Source organism: Ursus americanus, chromosome 24, assembly GCF_024610735.1.
Source record: "Ursus americanus isolate L20-20 chromosome 24, mUrsAme1.1.p, whole genome shotgun sequence".
NCBI classification, from domain to species: Eukaryota; Metazoa; Chordata; class Mammalia; order Carnivora; family Ursidae; genus Ursus; species Ursus americanus.
In genome coordinates, this window is record NC_142150.1 from 36,566,676 (window position 1) to 36,580,450 (window position 13,775).

General features: G+C 39.7%; 1 protein-coding gene and 1 non-coding gene across 4 annotated transcripts; both read right to left on the reverse strand.

Annotated features, from left to right (window-relative positions):
- Positions 1-101: 101 nt before the first annotated feature.
- Positions 102-8,898, reverse strand: LOC123785352 (membrane-spanning 4-domains subfamily A member 4D-like). Of its 3 annotated transcripts, XM_045787092.2 has the most exons (8): positions 8,735-8,898; positions 6,788-6,878; positions 6,360-6,448; positions 5,905-6,109; positions 5,223-5,357; positions 4,986-5,042; positions 3,460-3,561; positions 102-2,827 (listed from the first exon to the last, which is right to left on the reverse strand). In XM_045787092.2, the coding sequence occupies exons 4-8, from the start codon at positions 6,022-6,024 to the stop codon at positions 2,738-2,740; spliced, it is 504 nt and encodes a 167-aa protein (XP_045643048.1). In that variant the 5' UTR covers positions 6,025-6,109; positions 6,360-6,448; positions 6,788-6,878; positions 8,735-8,898; the 3' UTR covers positions 102-2,737. The 3 variants fall into 3 exon arrangements, with proteins under 3 accessions (XP_045643048.1, XP_045643049.1, XP_087711375.1); XM_045787093.2 differs by lacking the exon at positions 6,788-6,878; XM_087855249.1 differs by lacking the exon at positions 102-2,827 and having other exon boundaries at positions 3,211-3,561.
- A 915-nt stretch (positions 8,899-9,813) lies between these two features.
- LOC123785372 (U6 spliceosomal RNA) lies at positions 9,814-9,920 on the reverse strand. The gene has a single exon (XR_006777621.1). It is a non-coding gene; the product is annotated as a U6 spliceosomal RNA (small nuclear RNA).
- Positions 9,921-13,775: the final 3,855 nt, after the last annotated feature.

Sequence of the window (13,775 nt, forward strand, 5' to 3'; positions counted from 1 at the left end):
TGACAAAGACTGTATTTGTTCTTTTTTTTTTTAAGATTTTATTTATTTATTTTACAGAGAGAGAGACAGCCAGTGAGAGAGGGAACACAAGCAGGGGGAGTGGGAGAGGAAGAAGCAGGCTCATAGCGGAGGAGCCTGATGTGGGGCTCGATCCCATAACGCCGGGATCACGCCCTGAGCCGAAGGCAGACTCTTAACCGCTGTGCCACCCAGGCGCCCTGTATTTGTTCTGTTAACTTACTAAATAGAATTATTTCCTTTGGAGCAATTTCTAAGAAATTCATTTTTTCAACCAGCTTCTCTTGGTCTTTGCTTTAGCACCTCATTAACTATACCTTCACTAAAATAAAATAAACATAAACAAAACAAAAAATAAATATATTTCCAATAATACTTAAATTTCAGGAATATCTATCTATCTATCCTCTATCTATCTCAGATCAGGCTCAAGTATACCAAGCAAAGTATTAACATAGAACTGTATTAAGATGACATTACAATAAAAATCAACAAAATGGATTAAACTTTGTTCAGATTGACCAAAGAAAGAAGAGAGAAGACAAAAGTTATCAACGTAAGGAATAAAAGAAAGGATTTCACTGCAGAATGCAGAGATGTTAAAAGGAAAATAAAGAAATACTGTGAACAAATTTAACATCTTGAAGGAAGTAGAATTACTTGAAAGACATAAATTATGAATGACTCAAGAATAGATGGTCTCAATAGTATAATGTCTACTAAAGAAATTGAATGTATAGACAAAACCATTTCAACAACAACAACAAAACCAACTCCATCTTTTTAATCATATCACTGGCTAATTCCACCAAATATTTAAGGAAAAAAATAATTTGACATAATCCCTTCTATTTTACAAGGTCAGCATTACTCCAAAACCAAAATAAGACAAAGATGTCGTAAGAACTACATAGCAATAACTTTCAATATAGATGCAAAACTACTTAAAATTTTATCAAATCAAATCCAAACAAAGTATAATACACCACAACTAATGGGGCTTATTTCAAGAAAGCAACACTGGTTGAAGAAAAAAAAATCAATGTATACAATTCATCATATTATCAGAATAAATACAAAAGCCCATATGATCTTCTCAAGATACAGAAAATCTATTTGACAAAACTTATTTATTCATGATAAAGAAAAAACTCTCAAGAAACTAGGAATAGAGGGTAATTCCCATTATCTGGAAAAAGCCATATACAAAAACCTACAGTTACAACATACCCAATGGTGACCTACTAAATATACTCCCCTGTCTCCCAATACTAGTGTATCTTCCCTCCTCAGTCCTGTTCAACATCTACTGGAAGTCATAGCCAATGTAATATGGCAAGAAAAGAAAGAAAAGACCTACAGTTTGGAAATTAAGAAATATAAATATCCCTATTGAAGATACAATCTATATATAGAAAATCCTAAAGAATCTTTAAAAAAATCCAGTTGAGTAGTGTAGAGTAGACTTGGCTTTCTGAAAAAAATCATTTAAAAAAGATAAGAGATAAAGTTTAATTTGTTAGACCATAATTGGATGTTTTTTCTACATTTTTTTTGTCCCCATAGATCAGAGTCTACCGTCTAAGACAGTGTTAAGTGCCAATTACTGTATAGTAGTTGACAGCATGCTCTCAAACTGTGACAACAGTTAAGTCAGAATCATACCGTGATTGCCAGTGTCTCATCCTCTTGCAGGTGGTACAGGCAGGATTGTATTAAGCCATCTGCTAGCACCACCTTAAATTTTGGTTAGACATATCCTAAGAGAGGCCACCTATGACTTTGACTACAGCTTACAAACTTGATAGTGTTACAGGCCTTTCAAAAAAGTCAAAATGTGACGATGACTGTGCCCTTGTCAAGTAGTGTGTGGGTTATTTCAGGCTGTATCAGAATCCATGAAGCAAAGGAGACTAAGGACCTGCGGGGCATCAATCACGGAAAAAGCAGAACCTGTGTGCAGAAAGTGTGTGTACGTTCCTTTTTTTTAAAAAAAGATTTTACTCATTTATTTGAGAGAATGAGAGAGAGTGAAAGAGAGAGAGAGCACCAGTGGGGAGAGGGGAGAGGGCAGAGGAAGAGAGAAGCAGGCTCTCTGCTTAGAAGGGAGCTGGATGCAGGACTCCATCCCAGGATCCTGGGATCATGACCTGAGCCGAAGGCAGATGCTTAGCCGACTGAGCCACCAGGTGCCCCTGTATTTTCCCATTTAAAACGTCAGTCACACTTTACTCATTGGATTGGTTTTATAGGACCCCGAGGTTAAAAGACCGTAACTGACTTCATGATGTCGGTAACAACATGATCTCACAGCTGGCCTATGGTACAACTCCCTGTACAGCGCTAGCATTACAGTCCGAGATGAATGGCTTCTCAGAAATTATGTAAGTCAGTGGTTCTGGTACCTATCCTCCAAGGCCAGACCAGAGTCTCAAAATACCTACAACCTTTCTGGTATGTTCCCTTTTTTCATATTACGAAGGGTGTGAGATGACGCCAGTGGTGATGCTGATGAATCATAGGCTTTATTTATCATGTCCAAATGTAATCATAATTGGGGGTAGAGTAGGAGACCACAGCGGAGTCAACGTCAGCAAATCTGTGACTTTCTCTCCCCTTGAGAACGCTGAAGGCTGTTCACTGCCTGATTACTGATTTACTCCCAATAATACAATTAGAGTAAATCCAGGAATGGTTCGAAAGTTGACATATCAAACAACTAAGTGGGTTGGAAAGCCACCTCATCATAGTCATGAGAAAGAGTAGCCATGGGAAGTCCACGCTCATTGGAGGATAAGTCGACAACCACCTGTAGAGGAAGACCACCCAGTAGATGACATTTCATGATATGATACGACATTTCACTTGCCCATGGCCTTAGTTCTCTTAATGCACAGACCTTCCTTGGGGCCACCCTTCTCTCTCTTTCTTTCTTTCTTTCTTTCTTTCTTTCTTTCTTTCTTTCTTTCTTTCTTTCTTCTTTCTTTCTTTCTTTTTTTCTTTTTTTTTTAAAGATTTTATTTATTTATCTGCTAGAGGGAGAGAGAGAGAGAGCACAAGCAGGGGGAGCAGCAAGCAGAGGGAGAAGCAGACTCCCCGCTAAGAAAGGAGCCCGATGTAGGACTTGATCCCAGGACCCCGGGATCATGACCCAAGCCAAAAGCAGATGCTTAACTGACTGAGCCACCCAGGTGTTCCTACTCTTCTCTTTCTGACATAAACATCTACGTCCAGCCCAGCAACTTTCCTCTAGTGCCCAGTCTAATCTTACGCACGTGGCCACTAGTGGCAAAACAGAATGTGACGGGCTCCTCATGTGACGGAGGGTCTTGGATGTTTTGTACGCTTTGAACGGTTCAGTAAAACTTAAAGAGGTAAATGTGAAAGTGGCAAAGAATATCCTAGAACACAGTCGAAGTCCTCTGGATCACAGGTACTCACTGAGGTCATATCACAGCAGACAGCGCTGCATCCAAACGCAGACAGCAGCACTGAGGTGACGAGTCCCAGGAGGACGAGGATGAGCTTCAGAAACGTAATCCCCTGCAAAGTCAAAGCCCGCGGGGAGGAAAGAGGGAAGGACTGAGCAAGGGAACTCCGCCACGGGCCCTGCGTGCTCTCTCACAGACTGTCAATGGTAGTAAAGTATCCCACTCTGGCTTCACCTTCAGATAGAATCTGGGTGGAGATACACATAATTACTCTAATTTACAGACCCCCCAATTTGCAATTTCATTTATTTATAATTTTCACACAAATGAAGTGAGATCCTGTTGTGCACTTTTTTTCTCAACATAACCAACCAATCAAAAGCCTGCACATCTGCAAACCATGCCTTATTGAGGTGTCCAAAAATTAGAATGTTTTATTTATTTATTTTTTAAAGATTTTATTTATTTATTTGACAGAGATAGAGACAGCCAGCAAGAGAGGGAACACAAGCAGGGGGAGTGGGAGAGGAAGAAGCAGGTTCCTAGCGGAAGAGCCTGATGTGGGGCTCGATCCCATAACGCCGGGATCATGCCCTGAGCCGAAGGCAGACGCCCAACTGCTGTGCCACCCAGGCGCCCCCCCAAATTAGAATGTTTTAGGATCCCTTTATATCTCATAGTAATTTTCACCATATGATCAGTAGATCAGTGTTGCTTTTGTTAAATATATACTTTCTAGAAAGGATCCTGGACTTTGTCTATCATTGTGCTGAATGGACTGAACACCTAGACTTCTCTTTACCTTAGTGAAGACAGCAATTACAATCACTGAGTGAATTCGTTGGCACCCATTCTGATCTTACCTAAAACAAGGATTTTATTTGGCTTCACCTGATGTGCTTAAGTCCTAACATCACCAATAATTCATAGTTCAGAGATATTTATTCACTCAGGGTCAAGGCCCTGACCTTTTTCTTCAAGTTTTAAGTGGTGCCCTATTGCCCACCTATGATGAGAAAGACATCTGCAAGGAGTTTTGTATCTATGGATAAATATCAGGAGATTTTGTCACTGAATTTTTCAATACTTACAGTCATGAAATAACCAGCTGATACGCTTGATAAGAGGTGATAGGATATGGTCACTCTGATTGTAAGGATTATTAGTGACAGTCCTGTTAATATGGCAGCCACGGTGTTTGCCCCAATGCTGCCACAGATGTGAAATAGAATCAGAAACTGAGTCCCTGTTCTTGGACCTGGCAAGTGATTGTACATATGTGTGCATTTTATTTAAAATTCAAAGAAAATTGAAATTCGTAAAAATTATGCACAGGGTTGCTATCTGCGACGGGGTAATTTCTCATCTGAGCCAGATAGAGACAATGTGACCTGTGGGGAATAGGGAAGGAATCATTCTGGGATCTCAACTCAAGGCAAAGAAAAACCTGGGAATCGGAGACAGCTTGATCATTTTGGAGACGAAGGCTGGTCTACGCTATGCCTCTGAATTTTCTGAAACTGTAGATAAACGTACCATCTGTTTTGTCGTCTTCTTTCCAGACACAATGGACACAGTTCCAGATAAAAGTAACTGTACAAAGATAAAGTGTGAAGAGTTAGCCTGCAGATACATGATTCTGTCGTCCTTTTTCCTAACACTAAATACTTCTCAAAACTTCCCCCCAAATTTCGTGCTTCTAAATGATAACTATTAAGGATTTTACATAAATTCTAAGTAATACAGAAATCAAAGGGATACCAATTTACTTACAAAAATTGGTCCCAAAAGGAAAATGAAGGTATGTGCACTGTTTTCTAGTGCTAGATGTAGTTGGTGGAATGAAAGGAAGACCTTTATCATAATCCACAGGCAAATGTTCATTAGGCCGATCATGATTTGGCTCACCTAGAAAATGACAGAATGTCTCTGAGTTAGGAGGACTGAGGTTTACTTTTAGAATCATTTGCCGGGGCGCCTGGGTAGCGCAGTCGTTGAGCGTCTGCCTTCGGCTCAGGGTGTGATCCCAGCGTTCTGGGATGGAGCCCCACATCAGGCTCCTCTGCTAGGAGCCTGCTTCTTCCTCTCCCACTCCCCTGCTGTGTTCCCTCTCTCGCTGGCTGTCTCTCTGTCACATAAATAAAATCTTTAAAAAAAAAAAAATCATTTGCCCCACAGTTGGGGGTTGTAAATGACTCAAGCTTACTTTAATTTGGAGAAGTCCGTGATCAGTGCTTACGTTTTTATTCAGCGTTCCCAAATATAAAACAGTTTGGTGATTTGGCTACTTGGCCAACGTGGTTTCTTATTCAAAAGTCCTATTTTCCTCTTGATACGGGAATTCGTGGGACCACTCCGAACTCTTCTCTCAGGTAATCGTGTAGCTTTGATCCAGAGCAAATTCAGGGGAACACGAGCCACCTCAAAATCCTTAGCTGACCTTCACTGTACTTACCCCAAGAATAACTGGCTTCCCCTTGAGAAAATTCTGCAGGTTGTTCTGTGCCTCGTGAGGGAAAGGCATTGGCCCAGACCGGCCCTGGTGGATGGCTGGATCTCTTCGTTGAAGACCCATAGTCGTGTCCCTCGATGCCGTTGGTCTTCACAAGCGCTGCTCCCGTCACGGGCGGTGTGCAGTCACAACACGTGGGAAGCATGGGCTGCCCAGAAAGATCAGGTAAAAGGACTGGTCTCTTTGATTCCACGCAGTAGTTAGTGTTCACGCACATTTTAAAGTCAAAGGTAGGCACTGTGCTACATGTAAGGAACAGGCCATGCAATTGTTTCCATTTTGAAGGGTGGGAAATCTGACATTTATTAAGTAATTAGCAACGTACCTCGGCAGTTCCGAATGACATACTCTCCCTTATATTGAGATCCAGAAAGGCTATGTAAGCAGTGTAAACTTACGTTATAGGAAGCTGAAGATCTTAGCCTGAGTGCGTGTGTCTTACGGATCCTTTGGTCTTGACATAACGTTGACCATCTTGACCATGAAGCTGAAAATAAATATTGCCTGCTAGTCCTGGTATTCCCGCCCCACGGGGAGACAATGAAGGATTTGTTACTTTGTTTCTTTGTTTTGCTGGGTAGAATTCTTTCATTTACACCTCTGTTCCTAGGTCGTATCTGGTATAGTTATTTTTGTTTTGTCTCTGGGTTCAGGCTCTTGCTGGAGTTTAAGAACTCACAGCAGTTGACTCAACAAGCCACAAGGTAACAGGCACGCTCTTAGACCCAGCTTTTCCTTCCTCCTGATGCCCCTGATTAACTCACCACACCAACGACCACACCAACGACACACAACTAAGTTATCACACAAACTAGGCACAACTCACCATGTGTCTCTGCGCTGACAGAGCTGGGGAGGTGGCTTGGAACCACGTCTGCCTGAGCCTTCAAACCTTTGCTTTTCTACTTGTGATCTGCCTACAGAAATGTTATGCAAAACACCCACATATTAGGAATGCTTTCCTTCTCCGACAGCAAGAAATCTTCTTTTTTTATTTGAACACATGGACCATCCTGAGTATAAACAAAAAATAGTATCGCCTTTTCTGTCTTCATCGTGATGGCAAATGGATACTCCGCTTCGTGTATATTTCTCTTTCAAATGAAATCATGGGAAATTTGCTATGGTCCACAGAGCTACAATTTCACTTTTCCTCTCGAATTCAGTATAAAAATTTCTGGCTGTATGGTGTGCAGGTGTGTTCGGATTTATCGGGAAAATATATTAAAACAATAATGATGAAACAGGTATTTCTTCTACCTACCTTTATTAAGTTCTGTAAAATCTGATGGTTCTTTTACAGAAATTAATGTCTTTTATTCTGAGGAGATTGACCAAAAAGCCCCAACCAAACAAAAAAGGAAACACTGTATACACTTGAACCTTGAACAACATAGTTTTGAACCTTGCAGTTTCAATCCACGTATATGTGGATTTTTATAGTCCAATAGTACAGTACTAAAAATGTATTTTCTCTTCCTTATGACTTTCTTAGTAACATTTTCTTTTCTTTAGTTTACTTTATTGTAAGAATATAGTATATAATACATGTCACATAAAATGTATGTGTTAATTGACTGTTTATGTTATTGCTAAGTCAACACTGGGCTACTAGCAGTTAAGTTTTGGGGGAGTCCAAAGTTATAGTCGGTTTTCTACTGTGGGAAGGGTGTCCAAAGCCCCCTGTGTTGTTCAGGGTCCACTGTAATAACTTTCAAATGCAAAATGGGAGGGAAAAGTCACGCACATTTGAAAGCTAGTATTTAGATGTTGAATTTGCATTTGTGTTTAATGCAGGCCAGTGATCCTTTATATAGAATTGTTTCATGATATCCTGACTTTATTCCTACCTTCGTTTCAATGATAGTTACTGAACATTGTCTTCTCATGCTCAAAATCTCTGTTTTTGTTACCAAAAGAAGATCTACATTAGGTATGGAAACAAATGTGCATTTTTTTCTTATATCTTGATAACATTATTAGTATGATACTGCCCTTACTATCTTATTTACTTTTTAAAAAAATCTTTAATCCTGTCCCTTATTATTAATCATATCTGAAGCAAAAATATCATGTTTCTCTGAACAAACTATGACTCACTTTTCATGATGGTAAAGTCAACATCCTAAAAAATATTTTTTCATTGATACCTGATTACAAAGCAGTCTTTGGAACTGGGAGTCCACTCAATGTCATATACTTTTTCACAGTTAGAGTATTGACTATGCAGAGGATATAATTCCAGATCAAGAACATCCTCCTTTGGGATCAAAGTTCTTTCATTGACACACACTCAAAAAAATGTCAAAGTACTCATTCATTACATAAAATTTAAAAAAGCAGCACTAAAAAACCTAGCAAGCCAGACCTAAGGACCACTAGAAAAGTACTCTGCGTCGCAAGGTCTAGCTAGTATATGATTTTTTAGGCCAATTGTTTTCTGTCTTTTGAAAATGATTACATGGCTGAGATCGTTTCAAAGCACAATCTGGATGGTTCTATGGGCCTATAAAATTGTAACATTAAGTTTGTTACTAGCGACTCAAGCATTTTTGTTTTATGGAAAAAAATCCCCTGAGATGTCGATATCCTTCTCAAGTAACTAGTTTTATAAAAAGTAGTTTTTATAAGATTATTCCACTGCTGTGGTTTCCTCCCATGGAACAATTCCAGGAAAACTTGTATGAGTCTTAGGGACTGGCATGGAATTGACATGCCCTCTTACAGGCCAAAGGAATACCCATGTAAATACAAAGAAAAGAAAAATACATACCTCTGTCCTAAAACAATATTCAGTCTTAACTAGATATTCATACAGGACCGGGGAACATCAGTAGCTCAGAGTTGGTCTCAGAGTCTTTCCAAGGAAATTCCCCCAAAGCAGCAAGCAATTTATGCCCTGTGTCTCCAGCAGGCTCTGCAGGCTGCGGGAATTTGATATACGCAGGTTTTGCTCAATAAGACGGAACTCCCTGTTGTATGAAGAGATAATGATACATCACCCTAAAAGGCATCTTTCTGCTCTGTATTTCTTGCAGATGGGTTTCTATGATGGGGTAAAATGCATGATGTTGATGGAGATAACCACTTATCTCTGCTGTTCAGATAGCCACAGTCTCGAGTGCCAACCCTTTGCACACTCTTTTCTCAGTGTGAGGGCAAATCTTAATTCCTATTTACCCACCATTCCCCCAAAGACCTTGCTAATGAAGCCTGTGCTTTCTGTTTGGGGATATATTTTGATTTACAAATAAAACCTTAATTTGCCCATAGAAATCCTCACCTTTAATAGAAAATATGGGATTTTTCCATAAATATGGAGTTTTTACTCTCCTGGCTCCCAAATTATACTTTGTATGTTTTGCTAACAATGCCGGTTCCTCTGCGGTGACGTGAGCTTCCTTACTCCCATTTCTACTACTTGACAAATAATAATAGACAAATAGCACACAATATTTATAAAGCCCATGTCAGGAAATCCAAAGATGGGAGTAACGTGCTATTTGCCCACATCTCCGAAATTATATTCTCCAACAGTATAAGGGAGCTCTTGCATAATCTATAACCTTGGCTAAATTATCCTTTAACTTAGAAAGAACGTAGAAATCTGTCATCTTCTCCACTGTGTGATTCCTCTGGGTTCTTTCCTGGTACTTGCCCATGGTTACCATCATGAATGATGGAGAATCTCTGTACCACCACCCCGGCCTTCCTTCAAAGCATAATAATTTGAGGTAAAGCTTTTAATGGGGGAAAAGATGTTCTTTTCCTATCCTTGCGTCTGTCTACAACTGTGTAAAAGAAGGGTTAAATGTTCCTCTTCTTGTTAGTGTTTCAAATCCATCCAAAGGAACACTCTGCCTTTTCTTCACAAACTTGAGTGTCATCCTTGCTCAGAACCCATGCGAATCTTCTCTGTGTTGTTCCAATTTTGGTATCTGTGCTGCCGAAACGAGCCCTGCTCTGCCTTTTCTTAACTTGAGGAATTTTCAGAATATTCTTTAATTTGCTGAAAAGTTCTGTTACGAAAGGAGTTTGACCTCTTTCAACAGCTTTTTCTCCACCCATTGTAATGACCGTATGGTTTCTCTCCTTTATTCAAAGGTGTAAAACAACCTTGCACAGCTGGCATAAACCTGGGTGGTTATGACATACTTTTTATAGGTTGCTGGGTTTAATTTATTAATATTGGTAGGGATCTATGGGTCTAAGTTCACGTAAATATATCCATATTTTATTTTCTTATAATATTTTCATCTGTTTTGGGAGGTAAGAGCTGGTTACTGCTTGCCTCAAAAATAAACTTTGAAGTTTATCTTCCTCCTCAATTTTCAGAAAGTGTTTGCGTAATATTGGTATTATTTCTTCATTGAACGTTCGATAGAATTGACCAGCCAAGCTGTCTCCACCCAGTCTTCTCTGCATGACAAGCCTTTTAATTATGAATTCAATTTCTTTTAATGATACAGGTCTATTTGTATTAATCGGGGTCCTCCAGAGAAATAGAACCAATAAGATGCACTGATATGGACAATGACATTTATTATACGGATTTTGGCATATGTGATTATGGAGGCTGAGAAGTCCCAAGTTCCACAATCAGCAAGTTGGAGACCAGAGAGCCAATGGATAGTTTGGGTCCAAGTCCAAAGACCTAAGTAACAGGGGAGCCTACTACAAGGTGAGGTGTTAAGGATGGGGTTTATTTCTTGGTGACTAACATAACATAACAAAAAATTATTATAAAAATCCCCCCAAAAAAGGATGGGGTTTATTTTTAATTATTTCTATTTCATAGTTTTGTGGAGAGTGCATCAGAAAATTCACACTCTGACACAGATGGCCTAATCCCTAACTCCAAGTAGCATTCACAGTATGGTCTGAAATGAATGACTTTCCAGAAATTGTACAGATCAGTGTCCTGAGACATGCTCTGCAGGAGCAGACCAGTGTCCTAAATCTTCAACAGACTTCCTGATGTGTCTCTTTCTTCGTCTAAGAAGGCTGTAACATGATGACAGTCCTGACGGCATAAGCATTGTATGCTCGATTCATTATGTTCAAAGGTAATACATTGATGGAAAGCGTAAGTGACCCTAGCAAAGTCAACATTAACAGACCTATGACCTTCATATTGCTGAGGACACTTCAGCCCCTCTTTGGTAGACACTGATATATTTTCAAGAGCACAAACTAGAACAAAATAGGAGTTGCTCATTCAAGAGGTAGTTGAAGTGGGTTGGGAAGCCATGCCATCATAATCATGCTAATGGAGATGTTATGGGGAGTCCACACTTGTTGGGAGATAAGTCAACTACCAACTGTGGAGAAACCAGGACACACAACAGATGAGCATGTGGTGTTTCTCTTGCTCATGGCCTTAGATCTCCCAATATCTTACGGATCCTTCTTGGGGCTACTTTTGTCTTGTTCTGATCCAAACATCTACACCTATGTAGGCACCTCCTCAATTCGCGCCTAGTCCAATCTTCTGCACGTGGATCCTAGGGGCAAAACTGAGCACTAGGGTCTTCTCATATGGTTGTGTAACATGAAACGGGACTTTTATATGCTTTGTACTACCTAATAGCAATAAAGAGGTAAATATAAAAACGGCAGAGAATGTTCTAGAACACATGCCAAGTCCTTTGGATCACAGACACTCACTGAGATCACATCATAGCAGACAGCACTTGCATCTAAGTGCAGAGACACTGAGTTGACAAGTCCAAGCACAAAGAGAATGCGCCTCAAAATCATAATTCCCTGCCAATTAAATCATGTATAGAGAGGTGCCCGGCTGGCTCAGTCAGAAGAGTGTGTGACCCTTGATCTTGAGTTTGAGCCCCATGTTGGGTGTAGAGATTACTTAAATAAATACAACTTAAAAAAAATTTAAGTAACTCTTAAAAAAATAAAATAAAATCATATATAAAGAAAAAATTGAAGGATTGAGCAAAGTGAGTTTCTGCCGTTGACCCTGCTTGCTCTCCTTCATAAATGATTGACATTTCTCAATGGGGATGAAATATTCTACCCTGGCTTCCACTACAGATGAAATATAAGTCAATGGGCAGCATCATTAACCACTATATTATACAGATGCTCAAATTTGCAGTTGTATTCACACAACGACATGAGCTCCTGATTATCTGTGTCTTTCCTGATGTCACTAACACGAAAACTGAAACATGAAAACTGCTGATTAGCAAACATTGCTTTATTGACACTTATGTGATTTGGAACATCTTAACAACCCTTCTGCACTTCATAGCAATCTCGACTAGGTCCTCAGTGTATCAGTACAGGATAGGTCCCATGTGATGTCTGCAGAGAGAATCTTGGACTTTGTCATTGTTCTGAAAGGAAAAAACACCTAGACTTTTCATTTTTTACCTTTTGGAGACAGGGATCAAATTCATTGAATGAATTCATTGGCATCCATTCTTCTCTCACCTAAATAAAGGTTTTAGTTAGTTTCACCCGATATACATGTCTTCACATGACCAGTAACTTACAGCATAGAGAAATGTATCCAATCAGGGCCAAGGCCCTGGCCTTCTTCCTTCAAGTGGTCTTTCAGGGGTAACCTATGCATTTCTGCCACCTGCCTTGAGAATAAATTCTGGAAGTCATGTTGTATATGTGTAAGCATCGGGAGATCTTTTCACTAGATCCGGAAATCCTTACAACAATGAGCAAATCATCTAATATGTTTTGCATGTCATAAATGAATCTGTCTGAACTGACCACAGTGCTTATTAGCCATACTTCTGCTAATATGGCACTCACAGTATTCATCCTAGGCTGACATATATCTGCAAGAGATTCAGAAAATGTGTTCTTATTTCACATTCTTTAACTGACAAATGATTATACATGTGTGTGCACTACATTTAAAATAAAAGTATCATGAATTGAAATTTATGAAACGTTATGGAAGAATTTGCTATCCACTACTATGGAATTTTCCCATATAAGCCAGAAGAGAATTCTGGGGAATTCTGGGGAAAGAATCATTCTGGAACCTCAACTCAGTCTCAACTGAAGACACACCTGAGAAGTTGAAACAGCTTGGTCATTTTGAAACACAGGTTGGCCTATTCTGACTCTTAATTTTCTCAAAGCATAGAGAAACTAACCATCTTTTCTGTAATTTTATCTCCAGCCACAATAGACAGAGTTCCAGATAGAGCTAACTGGATATAAGAATAGAGTTAAGTGATTTAATCTATGAATATACCATCTGGAATCTTTTCTCCTAGAACTGAATGGTTCTCAATATGCTTCCCCAAATTCTGTGCTCAAAAACCATGTATGAAACAAGTCCTAGGAACACGTACATATTCTTTTTTTTTTTTTAAGATTTTATTTTATTTATTTGACAGAGAGAGAGACAGCCAGCGAGAGAGGGAACACAAGCAGGGGGAGTGGGAGAGGACGAAGCAGGCTCATAGCGGAGGAGCCTGACGTGGGGCTCGATCCCAGAATGCCGGGATCATGCTCTGAGCTGAAGGCAGACGCTTAACGACTGAGCCACCCAGGCGCCCCGGAACGTGTATATATTCTAACTACTAGAAAAATCAGAGTGATTCCAATTTACTTACAAAGATTGGTTCCCCAAGGAAAATGTAGGAATTTTCAATTGCAAGCAGAGAGGCAGAACACAGAAAGGAAGGCTTTGCCGTAATCCACATTCAAATATTCATCAAGCCAATCATGATTTGGCTCATCTAGAAAATGAGAGAATGCCTCTGAGTTAGAAGAATAAGCTCTTCTACTTGCAAATTAATTGCCTCATGTTTCGAGAATGC

Coding starts and splice junctions, on each gene's coding strand:
- LOC123785352 (XM_045787093.2), bottom strand. CDS start 6,024: ATGGGTCTTCAACGAAGAGATCCAGCCATCCACCAGGGCCGGTCTGGG. Junction 5,358..5,904: donor GGAAGCCAGTTATTCTTGGG/GTAAGTACAGTG, acceptor GTCATTTTCTAG/GTGAGCCAAATCATGATCGG. Junction 2,828..3,459: donor TCTGCTGTGATATGACCTCA/GTGAGTACCTGT, acceptor CTTCCTCTACAG/GTGGTTGTCGACTTATCCTC.